Below are 18,446 nucleotides of genomic sequence, written 5' to 3'. Positions count from 1 at the left end.
ACACTGATAAAAGGCTGCTTTTCCCAAGTCTCAGCCCAAAGTTTATTGTGCTTGAAAATATTAGAAGTGGCAAAGATATGCTGGTTATCTGCTTTTAATTTAATTATAATTCAATTATAATTTAATTAATCCTTTGGGCTTGGGCTTTTTAGACTGAAATCTGGTTTCTTCCTAACAGTGAAGAGCTGTGAGTTATAAATTAACCCTTTGCCCTCCTTCTCAACCTTCGAGGGCTCTGGGGTTTTATCTGGAGCACCTGAGCCCCCAAGGCCAGGGGAGCACCCTGGAGGATTTGGGGTGCAGAGGGACGGGGATGGGCAGGGGGAGTCACTCACATGGGGTTGGAGGTGACGGGGTGCAGGACGACCTGTGGGGCTCGGGTCGGCGTCTCAGGCACCACATCTGGCAACAAGAGAGAGGAGTCAGAGACCTCTGGGGGCATCCAGGGGAGTTAAACCCCACCCTGCACCCCCAGGTCACCTTTAGGGACACCCTGAGTAGGGCTGGGGGTCACTCAGGGCCACCCAACCCTGCAGCATCAATGGGCTTGGAGGAGAAATCCCACCCCAGCATGACCTCCATGGCACAAATCCAGGGGTTTGCAGGGCTGGCCATGCACCCATCCCCACCAGGAGAAACTCCAGCATCCAAGGAGAAACTTCCAGAGAGCCTTACCCATGCACCCATCCCCACCAGGAGAAACCCCAGCGCTCAAGGAGAAACTTCCAGAGAGCCTTACCTGGGAAAATGAACTGCTGCTTGTACTTGTAGTAATGGGAGGCTGCAAAAGAGGAACAAGGGCTCAACACTGACCTGTGGAGCTGGAAAAGCTCCAGCCTGTGCCCAGTTCTTCACCAGGAAACCTCAACCCCAGTTGTGTGAACCCCTTCTGTGTGATCCAACCTCTCCCACTTCCATATCCCCATACGGAATAGTCCATATTCCAAAATGGCACATAGGATGCCCAGGTCAAAAAATTAAGACTTTTTTGGGATTATAACTCGATTTCCCCCCCCCCCACGTCTTCTCTTCTGCACCATTTGGAGAGTGTCAATGTCATCAGTGAATGTTTGGACACCAGTTTGCCAGCAGGGTGAGAGTCCTGGCCCTCGGGTGGGATTTGGGAACCTCTTGGCATCATGGAGACGCCAAGTGATGGGTTTGGAACTGCTGCCCATTTGGGCCACATTCCACCCTTTTTTCCCTTCTTTGGAGCTGTGTCCATCCTGGAAGGAGTTCCAGGAGCCACCATCCAAAACCAGAGTTTGGAGAGGCTCTGGGTGTTGTGAACATCCACTGGCTTCCATCTCCAGCCCAAGGATTGATCCATGAGCAGGCAGGTCATGGGTGTGAAGAACTCAGAGCTGTTGAGGCCACCAGAGGTTGGCAGCAGTTCAGAATTCACCTCCTTATCTCCAGGACCCCAAGGGCCATGGCTCAGCTTCTCCCCTGTAGCTCAGAGACCCCAAAGATCGACCTCAGCCCTGCAGCAGGACCTGAGCCAACATCAAAGGAGCCTGGAAGGTAATTTCAGCAGGAGAAGGTCACCGTGTCGCCATTTCCAAGCTCAAATCCTAATCCCTGAGATGATCATCCTGATGGGATAAACCACGGAAAACTTCCTGGCTGGGAAGATGAAAGCAGGGTAAGTCCTGCTTTGGGTCCCATTCTGCTCCTGACAGGAATAAAACAGGACAGCCAGAAGTGTCCCAGCATCCCAGAGATCTCCTCTTCCCTCACCAGCTCTGTTTTGGGAGCAGGTGGACACAGTTCCAGGAGTGATGCTGAGCCATTCCCTCCTGGAAGGGACCTTTCCTGGAACAGCAGGACATCCCAAAGGAAGGCAGACAGGAGGAGCTTTTTTGGGTCATCTTCCATAACTCCTGTGTCCCGCAGCCACCACAACCTCCCTGCCTCTCCCACCACCCCTGAAGAGATGGAGCTCCTGGAGCAGATGGATCCCAGGTCCAGATTCCATGGGACAAGTCACGTCAGACATTCCCAGAATCATCTGTCACCCCACACACACTGCCAACCCGCTGGGGACCCATCACCCCAAAAAAACGTCAGGGTGACCCCAATTTACCCTACTAGAGGGAGCAGCCCCTGGTTCCTGTTTGTGCCTGAGGTAAAATGTTATGGAAAATCCATGGAAAATGGAAAATCCATGGGAAAATGGAAAATACATGCCTGGAAAGGCTTTGTAGCCTCAAGAGCTGCTGAAGTTCGTCTGGCTCCAACCTTGGAGGATTCCACAACTGGATCAAGCCTCGGGCTCTAACTCTTCTTCAAGCAAGAGGTTTGACCAGAGACTCCCAACCTTAATTATCCAAAACTCATCTTTTCTCCTCATTTCTACTTCCACCTTCTCCCAACCTGTCGGAACTCAGTGCATCCCTCTGGGTGTCCAGAGTTGCCGAGGACCCCGCCAGGGGGCTCAGAGACCCTGGCACACAGCCCAGAACACCTGGGGATTTGATTTTGACCCTTGGAGCAAGTTACCAGCTTTGTACGAGGACGTGAAAGTCACACAGGTTTGAATGGTGTAATAACAAAATGATCACAGGGTGAAAATGTAGATTTTGAGATTTTTGGTATGGGGGTTATGAGGACAAGATGGAGGAATCTGGGTGTGTCCAGCCTTTCTTTCTTCTTCTTGTTCTCCATTTTCTGCAGTGACATTGGCACTTTGGGATTGGTTTAGAGTGGAAGTGCACTGTCTATCATAGGTGATAGGTATTGGGAATTAAGTGTAAATATGTTATATGTAGTTTGTAGTATAAAAGGACAACACAGAGTGCCTGTGGCTGCCCTGCTGAGCAGATCTCAGCTGGGCAGAAAGAAAATTTAATAGATAAGAATTAATAAACAACCTCAAGACTGAAATGTGAAGTGTCCAGACTCGTTCTTCAGTTGCACGGGCTGACGCAGAGACATCCTGCACATCTGGGGGCAGCAATTTTCACCCACCCCCCACATCCCAAGGACACCCCAGGACACAGGTGGGGACACGGGGAGAGGGTGGCATTACCTGGCAGGTTGAACTGCTTCTGCTGGCGTGGGCACTGCGGGGACGGGTGCAGCGGGGACGGCGGGGTGGCGCTGGGCGGCAGTGGTGGCGCTGGCGAGGACGGCGTGGACGACGTGGTGGACGAGGGGTTGCTGCTGGAATCTGGCTGGTAGGGCACTGGGATGTGGTCCTGAGGGACACAGGGAAGGAGGGAAAGGAGAGGTGGTGGTGAGAGCAGCGCTGGTTGGTGTCACTCCAAGGTGCAAAGGACCATGGGTGACAAAGGACATTGTGGCATTCACGTTCTCTGAAAAATCACTTTGCCCAGGAGTTTTCTCCTGGGAAGCTGAGAAGCCTCAGATAAAAGGAAAACAATTCTTATCTAATTTGCTTCTTCTGTGTTTTGCTGCTGTGGAATGAGTTTGGAGATTGTTTATCCACAGGTGATTGTTTCATTGGATTTTGCTGTGAGTTGTTTTGGCTCATTGGCCAATCAGGCCCAAGCTGTGTCAGACTCTGGAAAGAGTCACAAGTTTTCATTGTGATCTTTTTAGCATTCTGTAAGTATCCTTTCTGTATTCTTTAGTATAGTATAGTATAGTAATCTTTAATATAATATAGTATCATAAAATAATAAATTAGCCTTCTGAGAACATGGAGTCAGATTCATCATTCCTTCTGCCATTGGGCACCCCACAAATGACATCATCCCACCCATTTCTTCCAGAAATCCTAGATAAGACCCAGAGCTTTTTCCAAAGCTGTTTGTAGTCCCCAAGGGCATTTCCCACCTTAAATTGGCTCCTTTCCCACCCAGATGAGGATGCCACAAATCTCCTGGCTCTGCACAGCCACGACCACCAAAGGCAGAATTGGGGCCACCACCTTAGGGCTTGGTCCTTGGACACAAAAAGTTCCTGCTGAGCTCCTTGGAGCCAAAGCCCAGGGCCTTGCAGGGAGCAGAAGGACCTGGAAGGAGCAGCCAACGCATCCCAAGACATTCCTTAGCATTCCTTGACTCTTCCCAGTCAAAGCCATGGATTTTGGGTGCACACTGGGGTGGTTGGGAAGGGACCACTGAGAGCCAACAGGCAGGAAAACCTGCTTGGATGTCTTGAATCCCAAAAGGAAAATTGAGGCCAGGATTTCTCCCCTTGCTGCCCAACTTGGAGCCACTGGACAATGTCTGAGCAGTGCTGAGCATTCCCATCCCCACAGAATTTCCCTCCAAGGTTAAAAAATCTGCACAAGCCTTCCCCAGCAGGTAATTTTGTCCTAATTAATTAATTCTTAAATGAGCTGGGCTTTCCAGGGAAGCCATATTGGTCATCACTCCATGCTCAATAATTTTGGTCAGGTAAATTATTTTTTAAGCAACCAGTGAAGGTCAAAATAATAAGATTTCACGGGGGGTTGGAATTAGAGGAATTTAAGGTCTCTTCCAACCCAGGCCATTCCATGGTTTTATTCAGGATACCTTTAAAGAAATGCTTTTAGAAATACCAAAGTAAGAAGGGAGCCCTGCTGTAATAAGAACATTTATAGGGGAAATTTCGACCTGAATGGGAGCGCTCAGGACAAAGGCACCACCCCAAAACAACAAAACTAGAGCAGATCTCTATACCAAGAAATTCCTTAAAGGATTTAGGTTTAAAATCAGTCTCCAGGAGCATCTTGGTACCCAGACTTTCCCCAGAGCCAGAAGATGCTGAGGGCAAGAGGAGCTCAGCCAGGCTTTGGGAATTCAGGGTTTTGTTGATCCATTTCCCATCAGGTCAGTGATATCCCTCTTTCTGAGCACTTCCAGCCTGCCAACCCCTCACCTGAGGAATTTTCCACTGGAGGCCAACAGGCTTTAAATTGCATCAGCACCAGCCCTGTGATGGGTTTATTGTATCAAGGCAGAGCAGGAGTGAGCCAGGTGCTCTGTCAGGTCTGGCTTGAGCAGCTCCGCCAGGGACAATCCAATTCCAGGCTGGTTTTATTTGCAACAATAAATTTGTTATTTATCAAAGCCTCCACTGGGAACAGAGACCTCAAACCACCCCAAATTCAGCTTGGACCTGGAGACTCAGAGGCCACAGCAGAGCAGGAGTGGGATAGCAGGATCCAGGCTGTTCTGGAAGTGCTGATCCCATTTTATTTTTAAAAGAAATAATTTCATTGGATAAAGATGCAGGGAAGGGAAGGGGCTGGAGCCCCAGGAGAGGCTGAGGGAGCTGGGCAGGGGCTCAGCCTGGAGCAAAGGAGGCTCAGGGGGCCCTTGTGGCTCTGCACAGCTCCTGACAGGAGGGGACAGCCGGGGGGGTCGGGCTGTGCTCCAGGGAACAGGGACAGGAGCAGAGGGAACGGCCTCAGGCTGGGCCAGGGCAGGGGCAGGGTGGATTTTGGGGAAATTCCTCTTGGAAAGGGGGGTCAGACACTGGCACAGCTGCCCAGGGCAGGAGTGAAACCATTTAACAGCCATGTGGATGTGGCACTTGGGGACATGGGACAGCGATGGCTTTGGCAGTGCCGGGGGAGCAACCAAACTCAATTTTCTTAAAATATCTTTTCCAGCCTGAAGATTTTCATGATTCTCTGCAAAGCTGTGGATATTTGGGTGCAGAGGATCCTGTCCCTGTGGCAAGGTGTGCACATGGAGGCTCAGGGCTCACCTTGTTGAGTTTGTTAGTTTTGGGGAACTCAGAGCTCAACTTGTTGAGTTTGTTGGTTTTGGGGGGCTCAGGGCTCACCTTGTTGAGTTTGTTGGTTTTGGGGGGCTCAGGGCTCACCTTGTTGAGTTTGTTAGTTTTGGGGAGCTCAAGGGGGAGCTCAGGGCTCACCTTGTTGAGTTTGTTGGTTTTGGGGAGCTCAGGGGGGGCTCAGGGCTCACCTTGTTGAGTTTGTTGGTTTTGGGGAGCTCAGGGCTCACCTTGTTGAGTGTTTTGGGGAGCTCAGGGCTCACCTTGTTGAGTTTGTTGGTTTTGGGGAGCTCGGGGCTCACCTTGTTGAGTTTGTTGGTTTTGGGGAGCTCACCTTGTTGAGCTTGTTGGTTTTGGGCAGCGTTTGGCTGACGTGCAGGTCCGAGTAGCGCGGGGGCTTCCTCAGGGGGTTGTTGATGTCGCAGGGCACCGACTCTGTCCGGACTAACCTCGCTGGATTCAGAAGGGACAGAGGGACAAGGGGGGTGGAGAGGAGGGGGAGAGAGAGGGAAGGACATCAAAGTTCAGCAGGATTGCTCGGGGCCACCCCGTGCTTGCAAACCGCTCTCCAAAGCGATTCCCGCCGCACTTCCAGCCGGGGATGGCAGCTGAGCTTCGGATCCTCCTGCACCCCGGCCACAGCCAACCCCCCCCGGGGTGTGAGGCAGCAATCTGGGGGCTCCAGCAGCTGCCACGGCCCCTCTGTGAGCCGGGGCTCAGCCAGCACAATCCTGCTCCTTGCTGGAGTGTTTTGGAATGAAGGGAAGGAGCCGGCTCAGAGCACTCCCAGCAGGGAGATTTTTGGGGGAAAAGCCAGCCTGAAGGTTGGGGGGTTCAGGAACGGTTTAACTCCAAGATAATGGATTTAAGAGCTGGGTTTGGGACTTTTTTGGGGGGTTGGGGAGGTATTTCAGTGATGCTGAGGCCACCCCAAAGCCATGCTGCTCCTAAAACACACAGCGGGCAGCTCCGGCTCTTGCAGCATCAAAGCCCTAAATCCCAATTCCTGCCCATCCCAGGAGCCCCATTTTCCCTTCCCTGCCTCCCGGGCAGGGTTTGCAGCAGCTCCGAGCCTGACGAGGGGGGATCTTCAACCGCTTCCATCCAAATTTGCTGCAAGCGAGGGCATGGGGTGGAATGGGGGCTGTAAAATCGCCCCCTCTGAGGTGCCACCAGCACAATCCTTTTCCCCGAGATTAAACCAAGGAGCGGGTTTGGGGAGGGATATTTAACAATTTAACACAAAGGAACAGCTTTAAGAGCTCGAAATTCAAGGCAAGAGCGATTCTCTCAGGCAGTCGCGGTCCTCTGGCCAGCAAAGGGAGCCAAAATCTGGAAGAAAAGAGGTGGGGAAGCGCCGCCCCGCCGTCCTGCTGCAGGGTTCTGCCTGTCTCCGTGCGGATTTTTAGGCCGGGCTCGATAAGGCAGCTCCAAAAAGCACCACGAGCATCCGCAGGGCGCGGGGACCCCGCATGCACCGGGGGGGTTTCGGGGTCCCCCGTCCGCCCTGAGCTCTCGACAGAAGCAAAAAGGCGAAAACCTGGTTTGGACTTACCCCGTGCGGTGGGGAATCTGAAAAGAAAAGGAGGCAGGGGGAGGGTGGGTGGAAGTGGTTTGCAATGCAAATCTGCCTCGCCCCGACCGGCTCGTCTCCCTACAACAAGCGGAAAAAACGGTGGGTAACATTTCCCCCGGAGAGACCGAGCGGTTCGGGAGCCTCCGTCCCGCCGGGGACCCCGCTCCCGAACCCCCCGGGGGAGCTTCCGAAAGGTTTACCCCAAAACAAACCATCCCCGGAGGCTCGGAGCGGGGAGGGCTCACCTCCGCGGTGGATGATCAGCAGGTGACACGGGGGCGCCTCTTTGGTGCATTTGTTGTGGCACTTGAGCCTGGCAGGGGACAGAGAGAAAGGAGTGAGAAGGGAAAACTGATGGATGGAGGGACAGGATAAGGGGTATGGATTCAAAATGGGCAGGGTTAGGTGGGATATTGGGAATTGGGAATTGTTCCCTGTGAGGGTGGGCAGGCCCTGGCACAGGGTGCCCAGAGCAGCTGTGGCTGCCCCTGGATCCCTGGCAGTGCCCAAGGCCAGGCTGGACACTGGGGCTGGGAGCAGCCTGGGACAGTGGGAGGTGTCCCTGCCCCTGAAATGGGTGGAATGGGATGGACTTTAAGGTCCCTTCCCATCCAGGCCATTCTGGGTTCCTGTGATGGAGTTTTCCCCTCCTTTTCCCCTTGGGAAAGTGGCTGGATGCAGGGCTTTGGTCGCTCACTCAGAGTGAGCCCTCCAGGCTCCCTGCTCCCCATCACTGCCAAGCAGCAGCTCAGGGATGGGGAACAGTGTGGGATGCATGTCCTGGGCAATCAGGAGGGGCTGCACATCCCTGGAAAATGCCTCCATCCCAATGGGGCAGCACAGTAATTCCCAAACCTGGGGGCTCTGCCCCTTTCTGGGCCAGCCAAGCTTGGGGACACCCCAAATTGTGACTTCTGCCAGAGCTGGGTGCAGCAAAAGGAGCAGAGCCCTGCACTGGGGAAAGGGTGTACTGAAGGTGAGACAGGATGAGCTTTAAGGTCCCTTCCAGCCCAAACCATTCCATAGTTCCATGAAATCCCCATTCCCACCATCCTGCTGCTGGATGCTTAACTAAAATCAGGAGCAGCAGAGGGGGAAGAAGCGGCTGCCCCAATCCCTGATATGTCCCTGATATATCCCTGCCATTGTGCCCTCCTCTCCTGCCTTTATTAAGAACATTTAGCCAAAATCCAGAGAGGATTTACAGCCTCTGGATATTCTGCAGAGTTTTCCTGGTTTTTTTTCAGGGCAGGAGTCTGGAGGGCTTCACACCCGGGTCATGCATAAAGGCATGGGCAGACTCCCAAATCCTCCCCATTCCTCCTTAATTAAGGATGGAAACGCATCCCCAGCTCACTGCTCTGCCAGGCCGGCAGAAAGCCATGGGGGAAAAGGGAAAAAGGAGGAAAGGATTTATCAAAACAAGGGGAAATGATGGGGAAAAAAAAAAAAAAAAAAAAAAAAAAAAAAAAAAAGAGAACGGCAGCTTCAAGTCAATGAGCTGGGTAATGAAAATTCAGGAGCTGCCCGTGTTAGCTTTTATTACAAAGCTGTTCCTAGAGGGAAAGGCAGGAATTAATTTGGTATTTGAGGCTTGGGGGGTTTGGGGTCCGGTTGTTTGTTTTACCTGTTGGTTCCCCTCTGCTTTCTGGGGAAAGCAGCGTCGGGGCAAGGCTGGGAAAAAACCTAAATGCCTTGTGTTCACTGCCAACTTTTGTCTGCCAGGAAATGGATTTGTTCTTTTGTGTAGGATTACAGGGAGCGGGATTTGCACAGCCAGAGCCACAGCATCCCTGATCCTGGTCAGGGATCCCTCCTCCAGCACGGAGAGCTGGCAGGAAAATCCTCCAGTTCCTTCAGCAGGGATAGAACGGGAATCACCCCTTTAAAATCCCCGTGTTTGATAACATCCCTTCCAGCTGCGGAGCAACCGAGCGCTTCTCGGCAGGTTTAAATCCCAATTTACCAACTCATCAGCGCTTAATCAGCGGCAGCAGCGATCGTTCCCGCTCCGTTACCCGCAGACAATCGCACATCCCCAGCTCCCGGCCCCGGGAAGGGCAATCCCGGCTCCAGGAAAGGCAATCCCGGCTCCAGCAGCACTTTCCCCAGCTCTGGTGGCCACACGGATCTGTCCAAGGCCAGGCTGTGCGAATTTGGAGCAGCTGAAGCAGCCCCAGCCTCGATATTTTCCCACTCCTGTCCCGTTTTATCCCCTCTCTTTGCACCATGGATTAACTGATTTGGCTCCTCAGGGCCCTGCCAGGATGCAGAGGTGCCCAAAACTCGGCAGAAATAGAGGTTACAGCCCAAAAACGCGGGCAAAACCCTCCTGATGGCCAGAGCTATCCCTGCCTGGTCCTGCAGATAATTCCACCGGGAATCTCCATAACGAGGGATGCAAAGCCAGGCCTGGGGAAGGGGCCCTGTCAGGATCTGACTCAGAGCTCTGGCGGGCACAGCCTCCCCGAGGAGCCCGATTCCATCCCAGACTCATCCCAGCCCTGCTTTGGGGTGTTATTCACCCAATTTCACAGCTCATTAAAGCTTCCTGTGAGGATGAGCTGGCCAGAGCCGGGCTGGTCTCTCCATGCCCAAATCCCTGCTCGGCTCCCCCGCTGGCAAAACCCCGATTGTCCCCTCCCGGTTTGAGGGAGTGACACGAACAGCTCCAGCACGGCGCCATACTTGCAGTTTTTGCATTTTAAGCCGAACAACATTCCCTTCCCGCAGACGGTGCAGGTCTGAGACATCCAGTACTTGGTGGAAAACCTGTGGAGAGAAACACAGAGGAAGAGCTGAAGCCTCACTCATCCCCCCCAGCCCTGCTTCATCCTCTCTCTGCTGCCCTCAAACTCCGCTGCAGGTGTTGAGGAATTTTTCTAGGGATGCCAAAACACAACCCTGAGCCTTCCTTTGGTTCTGGAAGTCTGTTCCAAAGGAAATCTGTGAAAAATGCATGTATTTTATGGTTGGCTTTTCGTAAATATTAAAATGAGTATTATATGCGTTGTTTTAGAAAGTAATGCTGTATTAATTCTCTTGAGTAGTGTGTTAAATATAGTTTTAGGTTATAAAAATGGTTAAAATAGAAACGATGCTATGTAGGATACTTTCTTTAAAGAAAGGCCTTGCAGCGAGATAGCAGCCACAGGACACCTGAATCTTTCAGAGAAAGAGAATTTACTGCTCCATTATCAGAAGAAACGAACTTCTTCCCACCTTCAAGGCACTGTTAGGATTCAGAGGAAGAAGCTGACGCTGATCAGACAGAATCCTGTGTTTGAATGGAATTTATGCATCATGTATGAGGTGTATGAATATGCAACAGGTTGTTGCTTTTAAGGGTTAATCCTCTGTTAAGGTGGGTCCTTTTTCAGGCTCCTGCTGCCCAGAAAAAGGTACCCGGACTGTCTGTAACTCTTTGTATTTGTTGTCTCATATTGTCCTAATTCAATTTCTCCAAATTATTATTACTCTAATTGTATTACTGTTTTTATAACCATTTTATTACTATTAAACTTTTAAAATTTTAAAAACAAGTGATTGGCATTTTTCACAGAATCCAACCCCAACTCCCCGCGATTCCCACCCCAGACACCCCCAAAAACCCTGCTTGCCCTGGGCACCAATGTTTGCAGCTTCCTATCAAACAGCAGCACTCTTCCCGCTGCTTTTCCCTCTTCAGGGAGATATGGAAGGGTCCTAATCCAGAGATGGGGAATTTGCTGAAGGCTGGCAAGGTCACAGATAACACACAGATTTACTGATAGCAGCTCTAGCCTTATCTAAACCAGATCTGAACTGAAATGGAATTGAAATGGGCTTGGAGGACAGCACAGCCCAGCACGGGAGGGAGAAGGGGAATGTCCCCATTCTTGGTGTCCTGGAGCGGAGATGGGGAGGGAGATGCCCATCCCTCATCCCCCAGCACGGGGAGGGGCCCACCTGTGTTTTATGGAGTTTCCTAAATCCCGCCGAGGGATCTGCGGGGACCAGCGAGGCACTGACAGCGTATCTGCAGGGAGAGACCGGGAAAAACAGCGCTGGTAACAGCATCGAGAGCTGGGGTTCGATCTTTTGGGAAAGGGAGCAAAGGATGTGCAGAAAAAAAATGGGATTTTCCTGCTATTTACCCCTGGAATGCCTCTCTGGAAAGCAGGAGAGCTCTGGGATTTGTGGGGCTGTGGGAATTGGGGTCTCCTGTCCCAGACCCCATTTGGGGTCTCCTGTCCCAGGTCCCATCACCAGTTTGGACCAGGGATGGGGAGAGGGAGAGGGTGCACCCATGTGCAGGCAGGGCGGGATTGCAAAACTTTTGGAATCACATCAGGACGTCCAAAGAGGAAAGGGAAAATAAAGCTGGAGCAGCAGCATCGTCAGTTTTTAATAAGACATCACGGCTTGAGGTGGCAGATGAGGAAAAGCTGAGTGCCAGCCACTCCAAAGGTGATTCCATTCCTGTTCCAGGGGAAGAACAGAGTTAAAATCAGCCCCTGGGCTCTCCTTCCAAGGGAAAAGTAGAAGAGGGATAAGGACAAAGAGGGAAGATCTCTGGCACCGATGGAGCAGGAAGGCAATCAGGAGCATGGCCATGCCTGCATTCCACCCCCTCCTTCAGCCTCGGCAAGGCTGGAAAAGCTGCTCCTCCTCCTCCTCTTCCTCCTCCTGGCCGCGGGAAAGGTCCTGCCCCGCAGGATGCCCAGCCCTGGAGCAGATCCATGCCGGGATCCAAGGCTGGATTTCCACTTGGGGATTTGCGAGGTTTCCCGGGCACCAGCGGTGGCTCCCGGCTGTTTGCTCAGAGCGCCAGCAAATCCCTGGCTAAACAGGCGCGGGATATTAGCCCAGGGAGCGGGGAGAGCCGCTGTTTGCTTTAATATCCCATTTTAATATCGGGGCTCTAATTGCACTCGGCGGCTGAAGGTTACATTTACATCCCTCTCCCCCGGGTTAGAAATGCTGGGGGCAGCCCAGGCTGATCCTGCCCCAGCACCTCCGACCTGCAGCAGCTCTGGATCCTTCTCTTCCTCCTGGTCATTCCTCAGGCAGAGGCGGCGATTGAGATGTCAGAACCACACAAGCATGGAATGGGTTGGGTGGGAAGGGACTTTAAAATCGTCTCATTCCCATGGTTAGGGACACCTTCCACTGTCTCAGGCTGCTGCCTGGCCTTGGACACTGCCAGGGATCCAGGGGCAGCCACAGATTTTCTGGGAATTCCATTCCATCCTCTCCCTACCCTCTCAGGGAACAATTCTTTCCCAATAACCCATCCATCCCTGCCCTCTGACAATGGAAAGCCATTCCCTGTGTCCTGGCTTTACCCACCCGTGTAAAAAGTCGCTCTCCCTAATTTTCATAAGCTCCCTTCAAAGCCAAGGAGGGGAGTTGATGTCCCCAGCACCATATTGCCAATATTTTTGATATTTTTGATGTTTTCTCACCAGTCTTTGTGGCAACTCACCCTCCACAACCTGCCAGGGGTGGGAATTTGGGCCACAAACCCCAGAGGTGAGTGACTCCTCCATGCCCAGCCCCCCTGAGCATCATTCCCCCCTCACTAAATCCTGTTAGAAAACTGAGTTGTCATCACCCCCCTTCACTAAATCCCATTACTAAACTGAGTTGTCATCACCTCTCCCTCCGACGCCGCTCCCTGAAGAGCCAAACACCCCTGGCCAGAGCAGCTCTTCTCCCGGAATTAAATTACAACCTCCGCGTTATCAGCCACAATTTATTCCCACTAACTTTCGGCTGGCCTCAATTAAATCCTGCCAGCTCGGCGAGGGGGAGAGGGGATGGAGGCAACGGCGGCTGCTGAGCCTTTTAATTACTTTCTAAATGGGCTCGCTGCAAAAATGTATTGAAGTGTAGCGGGGATTTTGACCTCGTAACATAAATGAGCCCGACGTGACTCACAGCTAATTACCTTCATTAGCGGCAGCGAGCCACGTAGGATGGCGGCGTTTAACAATAGAGCCGCTGTTGGCAGGAGGGGAAAAGCAGCGGAGCGGGGCAGGAGGGCAGGGAGAGGCACCGGGGACCAGCCCCGAGGGTTTGGGGGGCTCTGGGGTTAATTGGGGAGTCCCCCCTTTACCCGGATTCCTGGTAGGGTTAACTCGGGGGGATGCTTAGAGGGAGATGCAGCAGCCTCCCCCCAGCGCAGGAGGAATATTCTCATTGAACCCCCCCCCCCCCCCAAATTACCAAAATTAGCGTTAATTACAAGGGGGAAACCCTCATGAGCAGGTCTTGGTTCAGGGTGGGACGGTCGGGCTTTGTTATGGGGACTTTGTGATGGAGACTTTGTGATGGAGAAGTGACGGCGGGATCGGATGATGCTTGCAAGCTTTGAGGCGTGACAGCGGCTGCATCTCCTTCATCCTCCCTCTCCTCCATCCTCCTTCTCTCCCTCTCTCCTGTGCCCCGGAGCTGCCCCCCTGCCAGTGATTACTTAAAACCTTTATTTATCACCAGCAGCCTCCTGCCTGCCTCAAAAATCCAAATTCTCCGGCCATAATCCCCCTCACCTCATACCCCCCGCTCCGAGCTGGCATTTCACTGGGCACAAGCGGAATCTCGCATTGTGGCACCCACTGAGCAGCCCCATGGGCACTTCCCCCAGTCATCCACCCCATCCGTGCCTCCCGAAGGGTTCCCAAAAGCCAAACCCTGCTTCCCGATGTGACAGCCCAGCCAGGGCGTGCCACACCGTGTTTTCCTTCGCAAAGGGCAGGGCTCCTGCTTGGCTCATCCCAAAATCAACAGCAGCGCTTGATGGGATCAGCTGTGCCGGGGAAGGGGAAAACCGACCGGAGGACGGGTGACAGCCACCTCCGGCGTGTCGCTGACAGGCGACACGGCACAGAGCGCTGGCGGCCGCTCCCCGGCGGTGACAGGCAGCTGTGACAGCTCCTGAGTGGCACCCGGCGCCTCGGAGGTGACGGGGACGCGGCGGCGCTGCCGTGGCCGTGACGGCCTCGCTGCCCCCGCTGCTGTCCCGGCAGAGCCAGGGTGGGGGAGAGTCTGTGGAGCTTCCGAAAGCTCCATGGAGGATTGAGACTTAACATCAGTGTAGTGTATGATAGAGATGATTCATGCTACTAATATATAAAATATTGTAAGATCCAAACTATGTCTTTTGACCACCCTAGGCAGGAACAGCGTCTTACTGATATTCATCCAGTTCCCTGATGACGTTAAGATAATATCAGGTTCTTTAATGTAAGAATGAAACCTGGGTGATGATCACCGACTTCCCCAGGTCGACAGGACCACTAAAGAGTGATGATCACCCCGAAGATTGCATCTGCCACCATGATTACCGGCACCCTGTTACATGTGAATGCTTACTTCCACAAAGTTCTCTGACAGTATCTAGACACCTGAATATAGTAGAGGTGGCCTTTGAGTCCTAGTAAAATACCTGTATTGTACTTGAATATCTGTAAGTAAAAGGAAAGGGGGAAATATAGTACTTGAATATCTGTATATAGGCCTTGCCCCAGTAGGTCCCAGTTGTTCTTGATGGGCTGCAGCTGTGATGTCCTTAATTGGGTGGCAGCTGTGGCTAATGAAGATAACTGGGATTAAAGGGGGTGGATTGGCTGGTCAGGGAGAGCCTTGGAGGAGCCCTGATGAAGAAGCAGGAACAACACTGCTGTGAAGAGATGCCTGTGAGAAAACCACCCAGAAGGTATGGGACTCTAGAAATCTAATAACAACAGTATGGGACTCCAGAAATATGACTACAACAACTGGTGACCCCGACGTGATGGAGATATGCAGCCTGAAGAGCTGTGGAAGGTATGGGACTTTAGAAATATGATAACAGCAATATAGTAACAACACCTGGACTGGACTTTTGTCTAACTTTCCACATGTAAAGCCCCGGTTCTGCATGTGAAGGGACACAAAGAACAGTCGGTCATCTCTGCTGCAGGCAGAATAAACTGTACAAGAACTCGCTGCTGAAGCAGCATTTGTGAACCAAAGGGGAGACTCTGACATTTTGGAGGTCGGATCCAGGTTCGCCCAGCGCCGAACCCAGGCTGCCCTTGGCTGTGGTGGTTTTTGATGACCGAACTTCGGTCTCGATGACAAATTAATAAATCTTTGCTAAATTTTCTTATAAGTTTGGCTCTCGATTTTATCATTTATAACAGTAGGAACTGCTGAGTCATGATGAGACAGCAAAATAAGCTCCTGTCTTCTACCCCTTGCCCCATAGCTTATTTCTGTAACCCCATAGGTCACTTTTCCCCTAACCCTTACTATTGGACAAGTTTGGATCCCCCTACACCCTATAAAAAGGAGCTGTTTTAGCCCATCTAACAGAAGAGCTGTCACTGGACCCTTCACAGACTCCCCAATAAACCATCACTGTGGAACTGCCAGGACCTCTCCTTCTCCTCTCTCGCATCTGCTGCAGCCTCAGCCAAGGGCTCCCTACCTAGCAAGCAAAGAGCTGAAATCCTGGGAGAGCTGAGAATCACTAAAAAGCTGAAATCACTGAGCTTGCTAAGGGTAGCCTGTGGCTGTGAGCTGACCGGGTATTTGGGCACTCTGTCCCCCAGAGGGACTGAGTTATTCGGACCATCCTGCATGGCTCGGTGATAAGGCCAAGATCGGGGTCTTATCACCGGGTGAATTCTGGTTGGGCCCCAGCTGGGCTACCTGGGCGTGTCCTGAATGGAGAAAAGCACTGGAGCTTCCCCATTTTGTTATTTTGGGGTTGCACCTTCCTTGGGGTGGGTGGGGATGCCCTCAGAGAGTCCCAAAACCTCCCCAAGTATGTTGTAAATCAAAGGCGATGAAGGGGAGAGAGAATGATGCATCTGAGTCCATCATCAGAAGGCTTGATTTATTATTTTATGATATATATTATATTAAAACTATACTAAAAGAATAGAAGAAAGGATTTCATCAGAAGGCTGGCTAAGAATAGAAAAAGAAAGAAGGATAACAAAGGTTTGTGGCTTGGGCAGAGAGTCCAAGCCAGCTGACTGTGATTGGCCATTAATTAGAAACAACCACATGAGACCAATCACGGATACACCTGTTGCATTCCACAGCAGCAGATAATCAATGTTTACATTTTGTTCCTGAGGCCTCTTAGCTTCTCAGGAGGAAAAATCCTAAGGAAAGGATTTTTCATAAAAGATGTCTGTGACACAAGGACACCTGGAGCACCTTCCAGGGGTGGCAGCAGTGCTGAACCCCAGAGATGGGCACTGCTTTGTCACAATTGTCCCTTCCTCATCTCCTGGCCCCTGTCTGGATGGCAGGGAGCTGGTGGGAGCTCTGTGTTATCCATCACAGAGACAGCCTGATAAACAAACCCTCCTTCCCCTACTATGCAGGAAATGGATTTGTAGACTGCTCAGAAAAGACCATAATCCAACTCTACTACAGCAAACATGTTCCCATTATGAATGGGACAGAGAAAATCGATGGAAGTGGACTTGGTAAGAATCCCAGGATGAGTCACTGCAAAGCCAAGAAATGGCCAGGAGGCTTTGCAGTTATCCCAAACATTCCAAATGTCACCAAAATGCTCCCAAGGGGGGTGAGTCCCATGGAGACATTAAGAGGAGACACCAGGGTGGAGCCTCATCCCAAAAGAGTTCAACAGCAGAAGATATCCAGGATTAGGAATATCTCCACCACCAGGTGAAAATCCCAGTCCAGAGACAAATCATAATGTCCATGGAATGGTTTGGGTGGGAGAGAATCTTAAAGATGATCCATTCCCACTCCTGCCATGGGAGGGACACCTTCCACTGTCCCAGGGTTCTCCCAGCCCCATCCAGCCTGGCCTTGGGCACTGCCAGGGATCCAGGGGCAGCCACAGCTGCTCTGGGCACCCTGTGCCAGCTGTAGTGATGGAGTTCCAATGTCTCAGCTGTGGCAGCTCCAGGGACACTGTCCCAGTGTCTCCCCACCACCCTGGGTTTACTTCTCCATGGTCCCAGCTGGGAGCCAAGCACCCCAGGGAGATGCTCTGCAGCAAAATCCCTTCATGAGACATCCCAGGCCTTGCTTGTGCTTCTTTTAGGGCCAAAATAGGATGGGAGAGATCCCAGAGCAGCTGCTCCAGCAGCTTTCTCTCCCCAGGACAGAAATCAATGCAGGATTCAAGGTACAAATGCATCACCTGCTCCCTCCATGAGTGCATGTGGCAGATATTCCACATGGAATTTGGGAAGTGTCCCTGTCACATTCACATTTTCTCAAAAATCCCTTTGCCCAGGATTCTTCTCCTGGGAAGCTGAGAAGACTCAGAGAAAAAGGAAAACAACTCTTATCTCATTTGCTTCTCCTGTGTTTTGCCCATGTGGAATGTGTTTGAAGATTGTTTACCCACAGGTGATTGTTTCATTGGATTCTGCTGTGAGTTGTTTTCACTCTTTGGCCAATCAGGGCCAAGCTGTGTCAGGACTCTGGAGAGAGTCACGAGTTTTCATTATTGTCTTTTTAGCATTCAGTAAGTATCTTTTCTGTATTCTGTAGTATAGTATTCTTTCATATAATGTAATATCATAAAAAAATAAATTTGCCTTCTGAGAACATGGAGTCAAATCCTTCCTTTCCTTCCCTTCCTTCCTCTGGGAACCCCACAAACACAGTTTCTGTCCATGTGGGGGGTTGGAATAGGATGTAGGATGGCCTTTGAGGTCCCTTCCACCCCTGTTGATCACAGCCAGCTCCAGTGGGTGCAAGGATAACTCAGGATGGATCCAGCAGGATGAAACCAAAGCTGGGCTGGAGCAGATGGGATAATCTGAAGCAGGAGCTGCTCCCAGAGCATCTTTCCAGTAAGGAAAGAATCCCTTTCTAATGCAGTTCCCTTTTCCAAGGTGACAATCCCATTTACCCAGCTCAAATGCCATGTTCAGCTGCCTTAAATCCTCACATGGGGATGTCCCCCCTCCCCAATTTGCAGCCTTGCAGGCTCAGTTAGGCTCATTCAGACAAAGCTGTGCCCTCCAACTCTGCTGCCAGGGTGGGAAACCCTCTGGAGCCTCACTGCCAGCTGTGGCCAGATGTGGCTGCAGGGATCTGCCAGCACAGCTGGGGAGTGCTCCTGCCACAGCCTGTGCGGGGCAGGGTCAGGGTCCCCAAGAAAGGAGGTTCCCTTTGGGAAGTTCCCTCCTGGAGGTGGCTGGGGCTG

General features: G+C 51.8%; 1 protein-coding gene across 1 annotated transcript in view; it reads right to left on the bottom strand.

Annotated features, from left to right (window-relative positions):
- Positions 1 to 18,446, bottom strand: part of KSR2 (kinase suppressor of ras 2) — an 83,866-nt gene that overhangs the window by 28,230 nt on the left and 37,190 nt on the right. The window contains exons 7-13 of the mRNA XM_058816946.1: positions 11,219 to 11,288; positions 9,959 to 10,042; positions 7,516 to 7,583; positions 6,029 to 6,153; positions 3,032 to 3,200; positions 740 to 781; positions 336 to 402 (exon numbers count right to left, since the gene is read on the bottom strand). Coding sequence (XP_058672929.1) covers positions 336 to 402; positions 740 to 781; positions 3,032 to 3,200; positions 6,029 to 6,153; positions 7,516 to 7,583; positions 9,959 to 10,042; positions 11,219 to 11,288 — 625 coding nt within the window. The remainder of the gene's footprint in view (positions 1 to 335; positions 403 to 739; positions 782 to 3,031; positions 3,201 to 6,028; positions 6,154 to 7,515; positions 7,584 to 9,958; positions 10,043 to 11,218; positions 11,289 to 18,446) is intronic.

This window comes from Ammospiza caudacuta, chromosome 18 (genome assembly GCF_027887145.1).
Source record: "Ammospiza caudacuta isolate bAmmCau1 chromosome 18, bAmmCau1.pri, whole genome shotgun sequence".
Taxonomy (NCBI): Eukaryota; Metazoa; Chordata; class Aves; order Passeriformes; family Passerellidae; genus Ammospiza; species Ammospiza caudacuta.
This window is presented reverse-complemented; position numbering and strand designations above follow the sequence as displayed.